This window comes from Lichenostomus cassidix, chromosome 3, assembly GCF_008360975.1.
Source record: "Lichenostomus cassidix isolate B80296 chromosome 3, HeHo_3.0, whole genome shotgun sequence".
NCBI lineage: Eukaryota > Metazoa > Chordata > Aves > Passeriformes > Meliphagidae > Lichenostomus > Lichenostomus cassidix.
This window is the reverse complement of record NC_139483.1, coordinates 94,928,478-94,950,936: the sequence shown is the minus strand read 5'-3', so window position 1 is coordinate 94,950,936 and position 22,459 is coordinate 94,928,478. Positions and strand designations below refer to the sequence as shown.

Sequence of the window (22,459 nt, the reverse complement as noted above, 5' to 3'; positions counted from 1 at the left end):
ATGAATTTTTACTGTTCTCTCTACCTGCTTCATGTCCAAGGTCTTTGTCTCTGGCTTCCTGTTTTCATTAAGTAGGTTTTTTTTTAATGCATACTGGTTCTTATTAGCATTGTTAGCTTCTCTTCAGTGTTGTCCCAAAGGTAGTAATTGACCATTTCATCTGAAATGGAACTAGAAGATAAGCTTCTGTATTTTCTGGATGTCAAGTGTTTGACTTAATTTTTTCTGGTCAATTATGAGATTATTGGAATGGCTAATGTGCACTTGAATTTGAGAGTAATTGTCAATAATCAGCATGGGTTTATTTTCTGTGCAAGTATACAGGAAAAGCAATCAGGTTTGGTCAACTTCTATATATGTGTCAACTTCTCTATATGGTACCTTTATACCATTGAATAGTAGGACTTAAGCTCGAGGTCACTGCAATTTTTTTTTTGTATTTAATTGCCATACAGAATCATTAGACCTGCAGAAGCTTATTACTTAATTGTTTTCATGCATTATAGTGTCTTTCCTGAGACAAAGTATGAGATTTTACATGTTTGGTCACACGGTTGTGCTAGGAGGAGCAAACTGGCTAGCCAGTAGTTAATAGATCAGAGAGGATTTTTGGGGTTTTTTTTCTCTCATCCAAAACTGCACATTAAAGCTCATCTAAGGATAAGAAGGTCACTGATTGGATTGCCGCTTATGCTTCTTTTGTATATATGCATGCAATTATCTATTTACTTTAGAAGTTTGGCTGTAAGGAAAAGACCTACCACCCTGATCAAATTTCTAGAACTTGCCTATCATACATACTCAGTTAAACAAGGAAATCTTATTTAATGTATGGAAATAATTTTTTTTGAAGCAGAAGCTTTGGAAAAACTGTAAGATAGCAGTGGGTAAATAATAACTGTGTAATACTGAATTTAGGCAACTTGAATACCTGGATCTAATAGGTAGATTATAATAGAAAATCTAATAGGACCAAGTTTTATAGAAATTTGATATTGTTTATTCTTATTCTGGAAATATGGGACGGAAGAAAGCCAAGAGGAAGGTTACAAGATTAAGGCTGATTAAAGAGTGGAAAACAAGTAGTACTTCTCCAAGGGACTTAACAGGGCCTCTAGGGCCTGCAGAGGATGTTGGATGTCCAAATCCTCTTTTCGGGGAACTGCAGCTTTAGGAGAACACTGGCAGTTAGCAGCCATGACATTCGATGCTGGCTGTCCCAGATCAGCTCGATGTCCTCCATCTGCCTTAGCACAGCTTCTAGAGTACCTGTTTGATAACCAGTAGTGCTTAAATGTGAATACTATACATTAAAGGGATCTGGTGCCTTTTATAAGAATTGGAGTAGTAGTTGTTAAGAAACTTTGGTAAGTATAAAACTTTCTAGGAAGAAAATGAGGGATTGTTTCAGTTGTCTGTCCATTCTTATATTGTGGTTAGCTGGCTGTTGGTTTATTTGCTGTATAGAGTGATAGAACCATGCAGACTCACAAATGTGGAGGCAGAGCTGACCGCCCCAGTGTGTCTTGTTCACTGCAGCTCGAGCAGGGGGCTGAAGATGGAACTGCATGGATGGAGGCGGCACGAGCTTTCTTTGCGGCATGTCCTACCGTTTTGGTTTTTCTCCTAGTTTTTATTTTTCCATAGTGCGGGGCTGCGATTCGGGCCTTTCAGGCGGAGCTGTACCAGTACGTTCTGTCAGAGCATTGCAGCCAGGGCAGACACTATGCCAACACCGTGGCTGTACAGTCGGGTTCACCGGAGAGTGGTGCGGGTGGGAAGCCGCGAGCCCCGGCCGCTCTCTCGGGAGCCCTGTCGGCTCTCCTCCTGGAGCCGCAGCTCGTTCAAACCAGAGCAGCGCCTTCCGCTCCGCACCGCCCCGCACCCTGCTCGGCGTGTTTGGCTCTGCCCATGGCGCCGCTTTCAGACTTGGCCCCGGGCCGCGGGGCGGGCCTGTCCCGCTCCCTGCCGGCCTGCAGCTCCGCCGGGGCGGGACGCGCTGCCTGCCCGGCCCCGCGGACACTGCGGCGACATGGTGGAGGCCTGGTACATGGACGAGTCCCAGGAGGACCAGCGGGCGCCGCACCGCCAGCAACCCAACCGCGCCGTCAGCCTGGAGCAGCTGCGCCGCCTCGGCGTGGTGTACCGCAGGGTACGGCGGGGAGCCGGGGAGCGCCGGGCAGTGCCGGGCCGGCGTGAGTGTGTGGGGAGCCGCGGGCCGGGCCGAGCCCCCGGGGAGAGTGTGTGGGGAGCCGCGGGCCGGGCCGAGCTCCCGGGGAGCACCGGGCCGGGCCGCCCGCGGAGAGGAGGGGCTGGGCCGGTGCAGCTCCGCCGTGTCCCTGTGCCAGCTCCCCTGCAGCCGCCGGCCTCGCCCCGGCACCTCGCGATTCCCACGGGTGCCCTGAGTTCCGCCTTAAGCAATGGCGATCGAATGATTTTTTTCCCCCCTCTCTGCCTATTTATTTAGTTGGACGCTGATAACTATGAGACTGATCCGTGCTTGAAAGAGATTCGGAGAGCAGAAAATTATTCTTGGATGGATATAGTGACCATACATAAAGACAAGCTTCCAAATTACGAGGAAAAGGTACGGCAGCCTTTGCTTTGAGCGCGGGTCTCTGCACTGTGCGGCTTACATGTGACACCTGCACAGCCCAGCAGGACACGGCGATGAGGTTTCCATGTCTGAGATACATCCTGTACCCAAGTCCTTAACATTAAAAAAGAACTTATGATGTTATTTTAAAGTTAGCAGAGACCTTTTGCTTCTGTAGATTGCCTTCAAAGGTTTTGAGGATGATTCGGATCACTGTCATTTCAAAACTAAGATTGCCACCAAGAGAGTTCTGCCAATGCTGACCTGTCCTCAGAGAGCCTCTCTGGGATGAAGGCAAGGGGCTGCCAGCTGCGTCTGAGCTTTAAGGCTAAAACATCCTAATCGCTGCTTGCATAAGTCTTTTTAAAGTGGGTGTTAACCCCATGGAATTGGAGGGATACATTTCCTTGTGTAAGGTTTTTTTCATCTTGGGAAGCTGGTACCTTGACAATTTCATAATGGCTCAGTGCTGGTCAGGTAGCCTCCTAGAAGAAGCTTTCTCATCCCAGCCTTCAGGTGCTGCTGGCTGGCTGCTCTGACTTGAAGACAGAAACCCAGTGACACTTCCATGTTTTTGTTACATTTCCATTTACCAGTTTGTTTTAAGCCCATTGTGTTCTCGTGGTTTTATCTTGGTGAGAAAGTGAATTAGGTTGTAATTCAGATGGCCTGAGGAGGCTCTGCCTGACAGAAAGAAGGGCCATTCTTTTCAAGACGTAGGGACTTCTGCTCATCCTGCTGTGCTGGCTCAGTTCTGGCTCAAGGACACCTGCACAAGTGTGGTTAAACATCATCTAGACCTGAGCAGGTGGTGATGGTACCTGGCACTGCACTGCTCACTGCACTAACTTTTCAGGTCTCCATTAACTGAACTTTTAAAACATGTTTTATATTCTGTGCATGTAGGAAGAATTCAACATTCCAAAGAAAAAGAGAATGTTGGGCCATGTTTGGCAGTAACTGCATTTTTACAGATACTAGTAGTACTCTGTGCAGTTAATTCAGCTCTACCTAGGTGTACAAGAGGGGAGATAATCTGTAGTTTCTTTTGGTGGTGTGTGTTGAGGAAAAAAAAGGCACAAAATGATGACACTGAGCAATGACCAAACCCTGCAGTGGGAAGTTTTACCCATCTCTCTCCCAAAAGAGTATAAGCATTACTGTTATTCAGAGAATGGTTATGTACAACTAGATCTGCTGTTTCTTGTCAAAGGAATGCCTGACCTCCAAAGGAAATATACGAGCCTGCTTAGATGTGTCCTGAGACTGCTGGCTGGCTTGGCCATCTTGGTCTCCTCTGTTAGTTAAGACACAGTTACCCTTTGAAAGCCTTTCTCTGCTTTGCCATGTGTTTCTACCAGATTTCTTTGCAGTTTTCCCATGTTCAGTAGTTTTAAGAAATATTTGCTATTCCTAGATAAAAACGTTTTATGAAGAACATTTGCACCTCGATGATGAAATTCGCTACATCTTAGAGGGATCTGGCTATTTTGATGTTCGAGACAAGGATGATAAGTGGATTCGGATTTCCATGGAAAAAGGAGACATGATAACCCTCCCTGCTGGCATATATCACCGATTTACCCTGGATGAGAACGTATGTTGTTGATTACTGTAAATTTTGATGACAAATCTGTGTGAGTGTATATCACATTAGTAACTACGTGCCCTGAGACTTGCAGTTCATTAGCAAAACATATTAAATATGAAGGAGGAGAATGAAAAATACTAAATAATTCACAGCATCTGAACCTTTCATCTCCAGGTCACAAATCCAGCTTTTCCTTGTCAGCTGTAACTGTAAGTCACTGCCATGTGATAGCTGTGGCATATCAGGCTTTGCACTGTCCCTCCCACCGTTGCCCCAGCTGTCGGTTGAGGTGGACAAGATGTAGATGGATCCTTCTGTGTTGCCTTGTTGTATGTTTTTGTGGGGATAGAAGAGCACATCTGTGTCCAGCAGTGACATTTTTCACAAGTGTTAAATTCACCCTCAGGGAAACAAAGATTTAAGGTCCAGAGCCACTGCTTGCAGCTACTGTGTGCTAAGCTGGGTGCTGGCTTCACAGGAGATTACCTCCTTTGGAAAGGGATTTTTGTCAGTGGGAGCATGAGATTGTAAAAGCCCTCAAGAGCAGAAACACAAATCAGGACTGTGAGTGCCAAACGTGTTTGTAACTTCAGCATTACCTCTGCAAAATGGGGAAACACATGCTGTCTCCTGTGTGGCAAAATTGCATCTCTGGTGAAGCCTTGAGAAGAGTTTTGTTTTGAATCAGCTGTCTGATAGCAGTGTTCATACATGTGAAAAAGGCAGATGCTGCTTTGGTGAAAAACCTGCCTTCTCACATCTGCATCTTGAGAACCACGGTGAATAAGCTATATTTACTATTTTAAGACATTCTCTTTACATAGACAAAATGTCAGGCTTATGGTTGAATCTCCAAGAAATCTTAAATGTTTGTTCACTTCGGGAGCTTTAGTCCAGAAGTGGCATCTTCAAAGTAAAAATTTTAGGTGCTTCTAGACCCTTGCATTTGGCAGCTAAGTTCTTTTGGTACCTAACTTTATTCTTAGCATTGCTGAACACCTGCACACGGTGTAAGATAATCACCTGTCTGTGTTTTACAGAATAGGTAGAGTCTGAATCTGTAGCGTAGTGCACAGAAGAGGAGAGTTCCCCATAACTCCATCAGTGGAGCAATTCTGTAGGATGTAAAATCTCATTTTCTGATGCCACAGCTGTACCTAGTACCAGGCATAATTTTGGTTAGCTGGTGTCAGGGGCTGTTGCTTTTCCTGTTGAAATCTGGAGGGAGTTCACTTCCTGTAATCATTAATTTTTTGGTAGTTTATGCACTCCTCATTCAGTTTCTATGGCTCTGGCTTCGAAGCTTCTGTTATTCCCCAAAAGCATTGTGTAGACATTTCAGGTACTCTGGCTGGTGCTGTTTAACTAAACAAATAGGTTTTAAGTGCTGCACTGCTGAGTATTGTGGGTCCAGTGCAAAATGTTTGCTTAAGACAGGATGTTTTTGGTTTCATTAAAACAGGGAGAAGTACTGTCTCTGCCTGAACTGGAGGCACTGATTGTGACACAATGTATCACTGCAAAGGTGCCAGAGTCTTCCCCTGCAGGCACTGGGAGCAGGAACAGCAGTACAGTGTTACAGTTTTCTGGAATGTGTGAACCTGCCAGTCCATCATGAAATAGTTTCAGAAATTTCTGCAGAAGTGCAAAAGAATCTCTTAAATTACTTGTCACTTCTTGTTCTTTGACAGAATTACGTGAAGGCAATGAGGCTGTTTGTTGGAGAACCCGTCTGGACAGCGTACAACAGGCCGGCTGATGATTTTCCTGCTCGGAAACAGTATATGAAGTTTTTGGCTGATGAACAGTAATGGTGCCTGAGACCTGACAGGTGGAGCATCCTGAAGCCCCATCAGAATTAATGTGCCTTGTGGATTTTCACTGATTAAACTTGTGTTTACACAGGAAATTGGAATCACAGAATCATAGAACAAATTTAGATTAAAAGGTCATTTGGAGGTCATTTATTCAACCCTGTGAATTACTATGTCAGCTTTAAAGCTAGACCAGGTTTCTCAAGACCCTGAAGTTCGGCAGCCTCTGGTGGTGGAGGTCCCACAGCCTGTCTGGGTGGCTGTTCTAGCACATAGCTGCTCCCATGGCCAAGCATTTGTTCTTCATGCGCAGCTCCCTGGGTGCAGTTTGCAGTTGTTGTCTCTTGCCTTTTCACCGTGTCTGAGGAGCATCTGGCTCTGTCTTCTTCACAGTCCCTGCTCCAGTAGGAACCTGTAGTTGGGTCTCCTCTGGGCCTTCCCCTCTGCAGGCTGCACAAACCAGTGCCCTTGGCTGGGCTCTCTTCTGTTAAGTAAGATGTTCAATGCATTTTGCTCTAGTTCTGGTGACTGAGGAATGTCACTTGTAACCACCTGACAGCTAAGTTTGAGCCACTGACTGCTTTGAGCCCGATGGACCCAAGATTCTTCACCCACCCAGTAGTTTTACCTCAGTCAGGCTATGAGGCTGCTGTGGGACATGCTAGTGAAAGCCTTGCTGGAGTCAAGGTGAATGGCACCTATGGTGTCCCCTCTGCCACAGAGCCAGTCATTGCCCCTTGGATGGCAGTCCAGGTGTTAAGCACAATGTGCTTTGGTGAGTTAGCACTGACTGCTTGCTCCCTATCACCTGGTATTTCTTGTGCCTGGAACACCTTCTGTAATGACTTACCCTGTAACATTCCTGGGGACTGAAGTGAGGCTGACCAACCTGCAGTTCCCCGCATCTTCTTCTGTGCCGTTTTGAAGGTGGCAGTATTATTTGCCTTTTTCCACTCAAAAAGGTTTTCCTGATCTCAGTGACCTTTCAAAGATGCCAGCAGCCGTGTAGTGACATTAGCTAGTTGCATTTACGGTTGCTCAGGAATCCATTTTCTAACCTTTCTTTACCTTGGTATTTCTGGCAGGTAGAATTGTGAGAGGTGGGCTACATTAATATTCATTTTGCTCAGAATCCATGCTAATGAATTATGTAGGATTCTGGTTTTAATTAAAGAAAATAAACCCTGCTTCATTCTTGTCTAAAAATGTTCATAAGATAAATTTGCATAATCGGCATTTTAGTATGCAGCTTTGCAAGTTCTGCCCTGGTACATAAAGCTGTGGTTTTCTCAGTAAAATGTAGCAATTTACTCTTGTGAGTTATTAATAAAATTACTTTGACCTGGGTATGTTGGTTTTTTGTTTTTTGGGATTTTTTAAAATTTCTTGTACTGACATTTAGGACACATTGAACTACAGCATTACTGTAATTGTTAATCAACTCTTATTCTTTGTGCTGGCACTGATTTGTTCTGTAACACAGGAAAAATCACTGATTCTGTGCCTCAGATTCTTGAGCTGTGATGGGGAAGACTAAACTTAGGCACACTAGGCTGGTTTTCGGTAAATGCCTTGTGGTTATACAGGACATGGATCTCCTCAGCAATGGGCAGCAGAACATTTCGGGATGAATTTGCCCTTCACAATGATGAATTATGTCAGCTGGGCAGATGTACTGCTTGCTCCAGCTCTCAGTGGATAATGAGCTGATGGCAGCCTGTGTGCTGATTTCAGCCAGATCCAGTACAAGCTCCTGCCTTTTAGTCTCCTAAATAAACAGCTCTAGAAAAAGGTTGAAATGGCCTTACCTGGATCTTCCTAATGTAGCAGGTGATGGATAATTGAACTTCCCCACTGTTCTCCCCTATGAGGGTGTACACAGCCCTTCTTTAGTAGATAACAGTGTTTTCCTCACTGTAGCAGCATTGCTGTTAACCATTTCTAGGTGTTTTATTTCTTTAAGTGTTTCTGAAAGTGAAGTTGCAATTTTGAAGGGAAAGTGTGCTAAACTTAAAAGCTGGAACAGGTGAAAAAAAAAGTCGTATTTCCTGGGGTTTGGGTTGCAGGCTAGATGAGCTCTGGGGACACAGCTGACCTTTCAGTCTGCCAGTGTGTGCTCAGTTTATGGGATGGAGTGCAGGCACAACCCACACTTGCAAAATGCAAACCCACCCAGCTCTCCATGCAGCTGGGACTGGCTTTTGTGCCGTGGTCCAGAAACCTGTCTGAAGAATCAGTGTTATGAGCAAATAGGAAGTTTAGTTATAGTCAGACACACAGCGGGGAGGCTGTGCTGTGATGTGCCTTACTGGCTCAGGGGTTTGTGTGCCACTTGTCTGGAGAGAGCACCTGAATGTCCTCTTGTACAGCACACTGGGGCTTCCTGGTCCCAGAACAAACTTTGGGGATTTTTCAAGGTACAACTACAGGAATAAATGACAGTTATTGCCTGCAGCAGGTTTTATTCCTTTGATTTATATGCCACAGAAAATTGAGTTTCTGAATGTAAAGTAAAATGACTGCTTTCTCCTGGTGCTGGTATCAGTCCCTGGTATCCAATCTAATTTTTCTCCCTTCTGCTTTTGTTTCCTTTTTTTAAACAGAAGCCAAGGTGAGACTGTTCATTCCTCCTATGGGCCTTTCTGTTTTGATCTCTCTGCAAAAGGAGAGGTGGAGGCAGCAGCATAGGCCCTCAGGAACCCCCACTTACAGAACAGCCATCCCATAACAGTCTGGGGGAGCGACCAGGAGAGAGCAGGTGGTGCATTCTCCTCGGGGGAGATTTACAGTTTGGAGGCTGTGCTGAGGGATAGACAGTAAAGCAGCTGCCCGCAGCAATTGCTTTCAGCAGCTCGCTGATGTAGGATGTGACCTGGGAAGCAGGACTGAGCCACCTTGTTTTGTTGCCTCTCTGGAGGAATATATACACCCAGTACAGCTCCCATCTCCTGGCTGTCAGAATAACACACGATCACCCCACTGCAGATCGTTCATCATTTTCATAGCACAATGCATTCTGCTGCTGAGAGGTGGAGGGGCTGTGGGGGTCTGACTGTCAACACGTCGTGCTCCATGCCCTTTCGTGCTATAGGTGTCTTTGAAAGGGTGAAAGCTTTGCACTCTCAAAGTGGTTTTTGTCAGCCAGGAAAAAAGCAATTTAGAGCTGGTATAAAGATTCTACACCTGCAAAGAGGTTATGTGGGAGATTACACATCCTCCCATCATTATGTGGGAGGAAACACCTGGGCAGAAAAAAATGTTAATAGAAAACATTCCAGAAAGTGGAGAAATAGGAAGGAGAGCATACTATTCCTTCATATGAAAAATGCAGTTTATTTTCATGATGCTTTTCATGGCTTTTTCTTTCCCTCCTCCTCCCTTCCCCCCACCCTCCTAACCTAAAAGTGCAAACTGGAATTGATTTTTGGTCCAAAAACATGGTTCTTTTTTACCACAGCTAGTGGAAAATCTGGGTGTATTGATGTAGTATGGAAATTCATGTAAGTAGTTTCAGCAACATCATATTGGCAGCATTAACTCGGGCACGGGAAATATTTCAGCCTCTCCAGGATCAGAGTTAAAAAAAAATGGGAGAAATGGTACCAAATCGAGATGTTTAAAGATAGCTTTTTTGTTATCTGTGTATTATTTTCTGCTTTAATCCAAGCTTGCCCAAAGTGGCATATACTCCATTTTCTCATGTACATCTTGAGAGAGCTTTTCTGAAGGGGACTCAGTGCAAACTGTGGATGGACAGTAGGATTTTTAATAATTTAGGTGGGCAAACTAGTGGCTGCTCTCCCTTGTTACATGTCCTGGGGCAAGTTTCCTTGGCCGGATTTTTTAATGAAAAGACATTTTACAGCCAGGTGGTAGTTAACTAGTAACATACACTTGGTGGGGGACTAAAAATAGGTGAAGGGAAGTGCTGCTTGTGGTGGGTGTCTCGCTCTGGGCTGCCTGAGAGCAGGGGCTGTGCTGCTGCTGCTGCAGCTGTGGGAGCTGCTAGCTGTCTGTCCTGGCTGCTGAGCTTGACAAGGATGAATCCTCATGTACTCAGAGCATCAGGTCCTACTGGCAGAACAGGCACCCTCCTGCTGGGTTTCTGGTGCCAGGATTTAGCTTGAGCTAGGAAGTTATGAGAAGGGACAGTTTCCTGACAAAGGCAGTCATTTAATATCAGCTGGCAAACACCAGAGCACATAAAGACTGAGATGCAAGCTGAGCACTGCTTTGAAGAATGTTTCTTTGTAGCCAAATCATGGGTTTAGATATTTGGCCAGGCTGTAAACCTGACTCGTGCTGTGCTCAAAAATGACATCATCTGTTTGTGAGTCTTTCCTGAGAAAATGATAGAAATTCTCAGATTCCCTCCCCTCTCCCCAAAATAGGGCAAGAAGTCTGAGAATAGGGTCACTGCCAGTTGTCTTCTATTTCCTGAAGCCAAATAAACACATAAACTCATTGGGGGATGAATTAGTGTTACAGTTTAAATATTCCTGGCTCAAAGATCCAGATTTGATCTGATTTGCTGCACTCATTGTGATTTTACAGCTTGATTCCCAAAACATTTTGTGTGGTTGCAAAGAGGTAATACGGTGCTATACCTGCAATTTGAAAAACCTATTTTTATGCAACTGAGTCACTAGCTCTCATTATTTATTAACTGTATAAATACCCAGATAAGGCAAAGAAGCAAAATTTCACAAACCAAAATGCCTGGGGAAAGATTCAACAGTTAAAGGACTGTGAATCTCTTTCAATTCTGGCCTCCCCTGCTGCAGTTCTCTCTGGGATCCCTGCATTAATTTTGTTTCATTCTCTATGCTGCTTCTCAGGGCACCAATTAAAAACTGTTGTACCTGTCAATATTGGCTGGTAGTAAATTGGGCTGGGTATGCTCTGGGATTGCCTTTGGTCGTGGACACAGCCCAGAGCAGCCAAGCTGAGCTCTGGGCTCTGGTTTCCCCTGTGATCACAGGCATTTGAGCTGGGAGAATTTGATTTGGGTTCACCCTCAGGCTTATTTTTTTTCCCAAATGATTCAGGCAACTTAAAGCTGACCTGCTGTGCGTGGGAAAGAGGCCGAGCTGTCCTTGGTGATGCTGTAACAAAACAAAGTAGTGGGGCATAAATGAAGTGGTGGTCAGGTTATGCACAGGCTGCTGCCCCAGCCCTGGGTGGGGGCTCAGTCCTGCTGCTTGCCACTGGAGTGTGTCCCAGAATTTGACATACTAACTCACATCTTGCATTGCAAATAGTGGGGCTCTTGTTTTTTTTGGTGGGTGGGGGGGAATTGTTGTGTTTTTTTTTTCTTTTAATAAACAGCTCTAGTTCTGCATCTTTTTAATTCGGTATTTGCAATTTAGCACTGACGATTTTGACAGTTTTTCAAAGCCAAAGAGGAACCTTCCCTTCCTTCCTTGCTTCAAAAAAGTAACATCCAATTTTTTCCCCTTTGTGGGAAAATTATAAGCCGTTTTTGCTGGCTTTCAGGTGGATTCATTTTAATGACTCTCATACATAATAAACATCTGCAAATCACTGTCCAAATCTAGGACAGAAAATCTAGGTGTTGATCCAGATTTGGAAAGGCAGCATCTAGGTCCTCCTCCCCATCCACACCTCTCTTCCTCCCTAAGACCAGGGTTGTGACCACCTCTCACACCTTTTGAAGATGACAATCTTTAAATTTGCAATTCCCAAACTAGCTGGGAGAACGAAGTGGGAAAGCAGCTTTCTGCTACCATTTCCTCAAAGTTAGTGCTGGAGCTTGTTAGCATTCAGCACTACAAAATTGCTGTTCAAATGCTAGAAACTATATGCAGGTTCTTACATTGTAAAGTACCTCACTGGTAAAATAATTTCTTCTGTGTTATTAAGTGGGGAGAAAGCTGGGTGGAAGAGGTGGGTGGCATCTTCCTTTGAACTCTTATTATAGGTGGGAGCTACTGACTGGATAAATTCACCTTGTTCTAACATCTTTAGTTTCCCTGGCCCCTTCTCAGGACAGCAGCAACATAGGTTGCTACCTGAGCAACCTCAGAGTAGTTGACCCTGCCTGCAATGGTTCTGCCTGTCTGAAATACATTTACATCTGTATTTGATGCTTAGTCCCATTTTTCCATGTTGCTTGGTTGCAAGTTGAAGCAGTGGGGGAATGCGTTTGTCACTGCAGCTGGTGATGGCAGCACCACACATCCTGCACACCTCCTCTGGATGGCTCCAGCACATGTGGTTGATTAGGCACATCAGCTGACACACAAATGAGAGAGACATAGCTGTGCACACAGATCATACCCCGCTTATCCCCCTGACTGGATTTGCAAAACACCTGCAGCAAAGGCTTCACAGTCTGTCTACTTCTTATTAGGCCTACAGTGCAGAAAACCCAGCAGCCACCCTACCCAGGCAGGGTGGTAATTCCCACTCATCCTTGTGTTGAAAGCCTCAGGATGAAGATGTATCTGAAGAAGGTGTTTTCTGGCTTAGTGAGTTTTTCCACCAGGTCAGTGAGCTCAGCCAGCTTGCTCAGAGTGCTCCTGCTGACAGGAAGCGTGGGGTAGGTGAAGGAATGACCATCCTTTCCAGTACTCTGGCTGAAGTCCATTGTGGAGTCTCAGGCACAGCTGCACATGCCTTTGGGGAACACTTAACGTGTCCAGTCCAAAAACTGAGGCACCAGGAAAACGTCAATGACCAGCTGGTGAGGGGATGCCATTACCACCTGAACCGCAGTTAGGTATTAGAAATGGCATAGATGCTCAAGTTCTTTTGAGGATCTGAGTCCCTGTGTATAATGTAATTATCTGAATGTCTGAAGTACAGCTTCTTTGCTCCTCTTTTAATAAAAGTGGAAATTTAAATGCAAAACTTTTGTTAAGGCACATTAAGCTTTAAGATTTGAATACAACAATCAGCTCATTCAGGCTCTGCTTTCCACAGCTTTTCTCACTTAGCCAGATGACATATGCATGCTGTGTTTTAGAACTGAGCTCTGCCCTCATTTACACCAGGAACCCTCATTAAATTCAGCTGAATTCATTGAATTTAGCAGGATTGCCTGGTGTAATTAATGTTTTGAGGACAAAGTTTGTCCTTAGCTTTAATGTTTTAACATCATATAGAGCATTCAGATGTGTAACGGGTGGAATATAGGGAAGTCCAACCCTTAACTTGTATGTATGTTAAATCCAAACCATAAAGTGACATTGACAGTCTTTCCTGCATTTCATAAACAGTTAACAATTTGCATATATCCAGCAGTGATAATATGCCTTTGCATTTAAATTTTAATTATTCTGCAAGTCTACCAGGATGTCACTTTTTTAATGGCTCACTGAGCTTAGAGGTCACCCAGTCCAAGTCTCCTCTAATGGCATTTTTATCTGAGTAAAAGCTTCTACTAATAAGAACACAGCAAACATGCTGAAGTGAGACCTATGTAGTAATACATATGAATTAGAAAGTAAAGAAATTTGGAGAACAGGGGATTATGTTTTCAGAGTGTTTCTTTTTTAATGGTTATTTCACTCTAACTACGAAAATAAATTTTTATACTCTGCCCATCAGAACACAGACTGTCATTTACATGTGGAGTATCATGCACTACTGAATCAAAAAGAAAGCTTTTTACTTCAGTTGTAGAGAGGAAAGTGGCTTCAGCATGCTGGATGATGATGGATCATGCTACTTTCATTTAGCATTGGAACAGACAAGTGAAGCTTCCTGAAAACATAGGCGACAGTACAATATAACATGACATTTTAGCTGAATGTGTGTGGATCTCTGTTGTATTATTTTACATATTACTGTAAAAAAATTTTAGTGGGAATTACAGATAGCTTGGGTTGGAAAGGACCTTTGAAGATCATCCAGTCCAACCCCCTCCCAAGGGTAGGGACACCTTCCACTAGAACAGGTTGCTCAAAACCCCATCCAGCCTTTTTCTTGAACACATCCACCGATGGGGAGTCTCTCTGGGCAAACTATTCCAATGCCACACCAAGAATATTTTCCTAATTTCCAATCTAAAGCTACCCTCTTCTAGTTTAAAACTGTTGCCCCTTGTCCTATCACCACATGTCCTGGTAAATTGTTCAGTGCTCTCAAACTCTTTGAGAACAATGGTTATCACATATCAGGAGTTCTTTTTATCTCCAAAGAAACCCCATGCGCAAGAAAAGGACCTATGCTAGAGAAAATACACTACTAGAATAACTTGAGTACAGCAAGTAACATACCTGATCAAATTAGCAACTGTAATAAACTGAAAACTGCAGTGATTTCAACTCAGTTATCAATGTAAACTGAGAATCTGTCCAATTACTCTTAAACCTCATCTAAAATCCTAGCAGCATTTAAAACAAATGTAAAACCTCATAAAGAATGCCAATGTAACTACTTCTAATTTGCTATTTTAATACTCACTAAAGTTATGTAAGTGGTGTTTAAGCCCAGCTGAAGCAGGTGGTAGTGAAAATTTCATTTTTGAGTGTAGCAGTGGTACCTTAGGACAAATCTGACCAGGTGCTGCACAAGTTTAATTCAGACCCAGCTGTGCAACCTAGAGGCCAAGTCAGAAACAGAAATACCAACTGCTTTACTATTTTTTTCAGTTATTTTTTTCAGATTGGTACATAACTAGCTGTTGTTTCAGTGTACAAGTTTGGCCTGTCAAACAGAAATACACTGTAAAAATGGAGCAAATTCTGTTTCTGTATAAGCTGTAGTCTTATGTCTTTTCAGGTGACCAGCAACTTTGAAGCATCCTTATTTCTTTGCATGTCTAAATTGCAGAAGTTTTCAAACAACCTGATTTTTGAGGACAACGGTTTGGCCCCTGTACAGTATCTCCAGATGGACAAGCATAAAAATGAGTTACTGGTTACTGAAAAACACAGGTGGGGGTACTTAAAGAGAGTGAGAATTAATTGATGGATATGGTATTAAAAAATGTAACACTTACAGAGTTGTCCCATGGCAGTGATTTGTGACAAGAAACTAATCCAGCTGCTAAACACTAAATCTCAAAACAATAAAACACCCCTATGAACAGATGTATATACTGTGTACGAGTGGGAGTATCTGCATTGAATCTTTACCATACAGATGAAGGAAGAAATGTGCACAGAGATCTGAAATACACTGGTATCATAGTGGTACTGTGATTCCAAAAATGTGTTCTGAGGGATGCCAAAATCACTGTATGCTGATACTGTTGCATCACTGTAAACTGCCTTGTGTCCTGAACCCCACACATGGAGTGTTGCTTCCACTCCGTGTGTTCTCGCCCTTAGATACCTCTGCCTCAGGCTCTGCATCATTTTCCCTGGGAAATACTCTGTGCAGTGTTTTTGCTTGATAATGGGAGAGGAACTAAGCTGAAATGGGTTGTGTTTCCATTCCAACTGGCAGTGCTCCTTTCTCTACCCAGCAGAATGCCAGAGTGGAGCAGCTTTGCAGAATCCACATTTTAGTCTGAAAGATTAAACGGCAACAAAAAACCAAGGAAGTACAGGAAGACCATTTAGTATAGTCCCTCATACTGTGGGAAACTGATACTTTGCAGGATCATACCACTCCCTCACATGCTCTCCAGACATGTCCCTGTGCAACTTGGACCAGATGGCTTCCAGCAGTTCCTCCCAACCTCAGCCCTCCTGTGACACTGAACGGTGGTTATCAATCCTCTGACAGCCGTGGACACAGAAAGGTATAATACTCAGGAGTTTTATGGGGACAAAATGAGACACACACAGTAGAAGCAAATGAAGACAGATGCATTCAGAATTTCCTTTCCATAACACACATACTGATATTCTGTCAATAACTCTTAGCTGATGAAATAAACTCATGTGGCTTGCTCACTGACTACTGAAAAATCATCACGACAATATAAGGTTAAATTCAGTTTTTCTTATAAAAGAATCTGAGTCGTTGATAGTATATATACATATATATATATACAGACATATATACATATACATACATACATATATATACACACATATATGCATTGCAGTGCACTGCAATGAAGAGTAACTGGACAGTAACAGACCTGTAGGGATGAAGCTGGCTCTAGGTCTGCACAAAGTCTTTGCAATCACAGGCTTCTTAGAGATGACATGTTCTGTAGTAATGCCACTGAATATTCATAATTGAATAGATTTTATTTCACATTTACACATTAACAAGAGTATATACAATTTAAAAAATCAGGCTTGCTGGAAAGAATTAGTTGGAAATGATTTATCCTAACTTGAGACATTGAGTATTAAAGCTATCACCCTCTTTGATAGCTACAGCCTCTAGAAGTGCCTGCTTCTTCTGCATACTGCGAGATGACTCCAGTTCATACATAGTAGTCAGGTTGAAGAGGACACTCTCATGTAGGTAGTGTTTAGGGTCCTGCTGAACCATTCCTTCCAACTGCCGGAGGGAATCCTTCAGTTTTCCCAGGTAAAGAAGACAAACAGCAGCATTGTTGTTAGCCTAGTGAAAAACATAAATAAATATGTTTATAAATATATATATGTATGCATGTATGTATTTACAAGTGATGAGAAAGAAGGAAAAGAAGTCTAGCATCTGCAGTTACAACATATTTACTGTATGCTAAGAATTACTATTCTGCGTGTGTCTGCAAAACTAAAATACATTATCAATTATATAATGCTATCCTTTTTTTTCTTATAATTCTCAAGATTTACCCTCTGCCAGTAGGACCTGCTGACTTCTAAGAGCTGAAATTCTAAAAGACAGAGCCTAAAATGAAATATAAATAGTATAGGGCATTAGTCAGTTAATTTTGAAAGCCAAATGTAACAAATTTCAGAAACCACATGAGCCTCTACCAGCAGTCTTTTTCACAGATTTTTTTTCTTTAAATTACTTCACTGTTTTTTCAGAAGTGTTTTTCTCTCTGGCTTACATGTCCACAAAAGCAACAGTAACATATTTTCTTATCACAAAGGCATCTACAATGGACTTCAAGTAAATCCAGCAGATAGGGCAGTCTAAATACATCATAAATGATCAAGTCAGGTTCCACTTTCCATACCACGCAGGTTTTATGAGTTACCAAAACAGGTTTTATGAATTACCAAAAGATTCCAACAGTACAAAGTCATATAGCGTGTTTTCCAGCAGAAACTTTCATATTTTCTGAAAGGTGCAGATAAAGGAAGAACACGGCCCTTTAGAAAAAAAAAATTTTCTGTCCATTCAGGAAACCGTACTAACCTTGTGTGATTTATAATATACACTATTTTACAGCCTGCAAAATGATGCAATTCATGTGTTTCTTAAACTTGGTCCCTTCAGTCTGTAAATGGCCTTGGATCAGATTACTAGGGGTAAACTGTCTGACTTCTCAGGAACACTCTTACATGACACCATGCACTGAAAACTGCCAGGTGTAGAAAACTCAAAGGTAAATAAACAGCCCTTGATCTCCACTTTTGACAGAAACCCAAGGCTCTGATGTGCAATGTGTTAAAAATGTCATGTTTAAAATTACATTATCCCTTCAATGTTGTGTGAAATCAAGTTAATTTTATACATGTTGGCAGCTGCCGTTTCTTTTTCTGACATGCAAGTCTATGCTAAAAACAGTGAGTGCAAAAAAAAAGTGCTTTTGCCTTCGCAAAACAAGAGTGTCTCAGAATTTCTACATGCATGCCTAAGTACTCATGCCCTTCATATAGACTGGTTCTTAAATTTCCCATCCCATTTTCCATCTTGTCCTTATATGTACTGAAAACCCTTTGGCACACATGCCACATCCAATTTTTCCATAAAGCTCTAAGCATACTCTCGGTACTAATTAAATCCATGCATGAAGTATTATGAGAATAATTTAGGCGTTCATCATATATGTAGCAATTTGAAGATTTACCACAGCATTTGATGAGTCGATCCTTAAAATTTCTGTGAAAAATCGATGAGCTTCTGCAAAATTATTCTGACCAAGGTGGAGAAATGCTCTAGAAAGTAAGTGACATATAAATGAGTTCTCCTCAAAACCCCAAGGTAATAATACATTTAAAAAAGAATAGACACCATTTTTTATTTTTCCTGTTACAGATGTGAGAGTTTCTGACATTTGTTCTTCACAGTGTGAAGGAGACACTGATTTACGGACAAATTGAATGACAACTTGGATCACTTGGCCATTATATTTTCTGCCTACCAAAGCAGCAGTTTTGCGTTTTTATTAATTTAAATGCAGATATTCTCTTCCTAGAATTATTTCTCCTCATGAAATTAGCCATATCATTTTCGGAGTACTTTTGAATAGTATCTTCTAAATATATTAAGCAATGTGCTAACCATTGCAAAGTGAGTCCCCCATCACAGAAGCCGATTTACTATATTAAATACAGTATTCAAGCATCCTTTGAAGCTACCGGGAGGTACCTTCCTGGCAGATCTGATTGTAGGGTAACTGCCCAAAATAACTTCTTCTCTCCTAAGAGTTATTTATGCAAATGTATATTGAAAAAACACAGTGAAAATATGCAGTGCCTGGAAGAATGAGTAAAAGCTTTGTAAAATCAACTGAAGGACTGCAGTTTCCATGCAGGATAACTGCACCAAGTTATAGAGATCTCCTGAGTCTGTATGCCATTCACTCTTACTTATGACAGATGAAGTCACATAAAAGAAAGAAAGAGAAGAGGATTGTCTCAAGGGTATTTTAATGATCACCTTGCATACTTAGTAAAATTACATATTAGGAAGTTTTATTTAGCTATTATATTATCTACCTGTTCATCAAAACCATAATTTGGCTCTGTAGTCCATCCAATTTGTGAGCCACTTTTTCAACGTCTTGAAAATATTTTTCTGCAGTTTTAATGTCTCCAATCTAGACAGAAAAACCATAAATAAGTTACCACAACAAGAAGAAAAGAGATACATCGTGATTATATCTTATAAGGACACAAAAACATATCAAGGTCCATTACCAATCTTTTTACATCAAGGCGAGTGGGTAACACCTATTACCAAACAATGTATTTGAAGAGCCACATTAAGGTCATGAAAAACCCCAAAAGCATGTGCAGTTTGCCTAAGGCAGTTTCTCAGCTTGGGGCTGTAGAGCACTCAGGGACTGTAGGGCAGGGAGGCCCCACGTCCTCATTTGGCTCTTTTGTTGTAACTAATTCCACAGTTCAAAACAGCTGAAAATAAGAAAAGGTCAGACCTCCTTCCAATGAGACAGGGTGTTACTCCACAGGAAGGGAAGACAGACATCAGTGGCCTCGTAGTTAGCACAGGACCCACACCTGGTTATCCCACAGCCTCTGGATCATAGCCAGGGATGACTTCAGTGCGTCACACCACATGCCAGAAAACAACTCCAGTGGAATGGGCCACTGAGGATATTGGGAAGATGGTCCATTTGCAGATTAAAAAGCCACCAATGAGTGGGTCCAGCAGGATGAAGGAATGAGAGAATTGAAAGCTGGCATAAAGAAGTACAGATTTAATGGGGGGCAGAATGGAGAAGGGGATTTCTAAAAAGGAAGGAGTATTTCACCTAAAGGTATGTCACATACATTGCTCTTTGAGATAAAAAAACCAAACACCTGAAGGTGGCCACTTGTTTGGAAAATAAGTTAGCAGTGTATTTTTCAGGCTGGAGAGATGGAGGAAGACAAAAACTTACTACTGGGTAAAATAAATCTCTCAGAATCGATCAAAAGGAGTAAAATTAAACTAGTTCAGAAGCATAACGCCATGGAAACCGGGCAGTCCTCAGGTGGGGAGATTCAAGGGGCCCTCAAGAGACCACCCATTTGTTTAAAAACAGGACAACACTATGAAAAATGTTTGTGACAAATGTGTTGAGCTCTCCTTAAAGTTCTCAGATGGTGGATATTACACATCTGAGTCTTACTAGGAAACTTACTCCAGAGCTATTAAATTGCCCTAGTATTAGAAAATACATTCTACCTTATTGCACTTTTTACGTCCGCTTTTTGTCCTGTCCATAGAGGTCAGGCAGAATGTACAACTCCCCTTTCTTTATAGTCTTTTGCATACTTGAAAATTTTTTCTTCCCATTCTAGAATGAGAATCAATTTTCAAGCAAATCAGGGTTTACCCCTTTCTCACAGATAATGCTTTCTGGATTCTCTGAACTCTCTCCTTTTACTTCAAATCCTCTCTGACTGCCCACATAAGAGGTCTCAACAATCGAAGTGATCTCTCTTTAGCAGTGAGAAGCAGGAATCACTTTGTTTCACATGTGAATATAAATTCTGCTCCTATGCCAAGTATCTAGAAGTCCAATTTGTTTACCCTTGTGTAATTTTCTTGCCCTCAGCCTATTTCTTTTCTACAGAACAGTGCCTTGTTGCTGCTTCCCATTTTGTATTTGTATATTACTTCCAGTCTTTGGTAGTATTTTGCCTTTGCTGTTTGAATCACGGCCAATTTAACATTTCAGTTTCTCAACTTGTCAAGATTATTTTGCATTCTGATCCTGCCCTTCATAGTGTCTGTACCACTCCCAGCTTGGCATCATCTGTACATTTTAGAAGCCTGCTTCACATTTTATCATACAAGTACCTAACCAAAAAATACAAACACTATAAACCCTGAAGAGATCCTTGTGGAAAAGATCATCTAGCAAGTCCTTCTAGTCATCAGCAAATGACTTTCCAACTGCACTTTTCAGAGACAGCAAACATCCATCTGAAGGCTTCATCTAGATTTCTTCCCCATTTGCTTATGGGAATATCACAGTGGCAGTACCCAAAGCTCTACTAACACCGTTAATATAACAGATAGTGCTTCACCTCTAACCACAAGACTTATCCCTTGTCAACATAAAGAAATTATTATTCTTTACATTTAGGAGATGATCCAACTGAACACTGCAGTCAAAGATGCAACTGTCCATCTACCATGCATTTCTGGAATAGCCATTAATACTCTTTTCTAATGAAACAGATGCATTTCTCCCAGATGTTATGTAACTGGACTCAAACAAAACTAATATTATTCATTCTAAAATACAATATATTCAGTTAAAATGACAAAGGATACGATTTCTCTCTATAAATGCCACTGAAGATGTAAATCACCAAAGAAATAATTACATTTAACTAGAGGATAATGCTGGCAAAGTGTAAATGGATCTGTCCTAGAGTATTTTTAGCCTGGAAATTAGAAGAAATCCCTTAACCATGAGAATAATCAATTTCTAAAGCAAGCTACCAGTTTGTTCTCCTGGGAGCTTGATGAGTCCAAATCTAATATGCTTTGCTACTAATTACACATTATTTGCGATCATGAATAGTTCTGATTTCTTAGCAGTATCTTGTATCTTCTCTGCAAACACGCCAAATTCTTAAGTCTCATTCTTCCCACAGGGGGAAAACAGCTTACTTTTAAAATTTTTTTGGTGGGGAAAACCATTTGAAAGAAAAAATTAGGGTTAATTTGTCATCACAGTAATTTAACCAATTCAAAGTGGTCTTTATCACTTAATTTTATTTAATTTAGTTCAGGAAGTATGACTTCAGTATCTAGTAATAATTAGCCCATCAAATAAAAATGAAGATCCTACAGTTAACCTCAAATAATCATATGCTCTAACAAGGAGCCTCCAATATACTATGTGCTTATCTTTGTTGCTTGTCTGGAAACCAAGACTATTTTTCCCAAGTACTCCTAGAAATTTTTATTGCTTTTGACTCTATTTTGCAACAATCTATTGCAGAGGGTAAGGTCGGGCAGCTTTCTAAATTCTTTAATGTACTTATTCAAATGATAATTTTGGATAGGTTGGCCAGTGAGTGCTACACAATACAACCCCAGAGATTAAAATGTATTTACTATTTCTCCATTTCATGTAACTTTCTGTTTTACAGGCCAGGTGACTGCTGACAGTTACAGTCCTTATGAAAATTTCTTTGTGATAGCCTCTGTCTTTTCCTCCATTCTGCACTTCTCTCATTCTCATTTCCCACTTTTCAAGGTAACAGCCAAAGGCCATACATCAAATCTAGACCTCCTTATGCTCCACTTACATGTGAAGATAAAGGAAATATGATGCCTTAGACTGTTAGCTCAATTTAATTAAACAAACATAAATCACCCATAAAGCAAAGTTTTACAGTTGAAAAAGGTTGCAAATTTTTTCTGTTAAATCCTGAATTACACTTTATTCTACATTATTGGTTTTTTCATACATATGTCTATTATCAAACAGTAGCTGTGAGTGATAAGCAAATGGAATCTGGCTGCCTTTTGCCTCTCTTGGTAAATGTTCAAAGTTTGCAGCACAGTCTGAGGTTATTTGGGAATTACTACTTGTTTTTGAGAAGCTGTGACATTTGAATATGAGAAGATTGCTTTCCCAGTTTACCTGCAAGACATTTTTTTTTTTTCCAGAGAGTGCCTTGTCAAAAGTGCATACGTACCACAGAGTGATCTTACCAA

At 41.7% G+C, this 22,459-nt stretch overlaps 2 protein-coding genes across 3 annotated transcripts in view; one reads left to right on the top strand and one right to left on the bottom strand.

Moving 5' to 3' along the window:
* The first annotated feature begins 1,968 nt into the window (after positions 1 to 1,968).
* ADI1 (acireductone dioxygenase 1) lies at positions 1,969 to 7,348 on the top strand. The gene is made up of 4 exons (XM_085056799.1): positions 1,969 to 2,152; positions 2,468 to 2,587; positions 4,014 to 4,193; positions 5,879 to 7,348. The coding sequence occupies exons 1-4, from the start codon at positions 2,033 to 2,035 to the stop codon at positions 5,996 to 5,998; spliced, it is 540 nt and encodes a 179-aa protein (XP_084912925.1). The 5' UTR covers positions 1,969 to 2,032; the 3' UTR covers positions 5,999 to 7,348.
* An 8,806-nt stretch (positions 7,349 to 16,154) lies between these two features.
* Positions 16,155 to 22,459, bottom strand: part of TRAPPC12 (trafficking protein particle complex subunit 12) — a 47,735-nt gene continuing 41,430 nt past the window's right edge. Inside the window, exons 10-12 of one of the 2 annotated variants that reach the window (XM_085056792.1) lie at positions 18,772 to 18,872; positions 17,901 to 17,988; positions 16,155 to 16,495 (exon numbers count right to left, since the gene is read on the bottom strand). In XM_085056792.1, coding sequence (XP_084912918.1) covers positions 16,253 to 16,495; positions 17,901 to 17,988; positions 18,772 to 18,872 — 432 coding nt within the window. In that variant the 3' untranslated portion in view covers positions 16,155 to 16,252. The remainder of the gene's footprint in view (positions 16,496 to 17,900; positions 17,989 to 18,771; positions 18,873 to 22,459) is intronic. The other variant, XM_085056794.1, reaches the window with a different exon arrangement.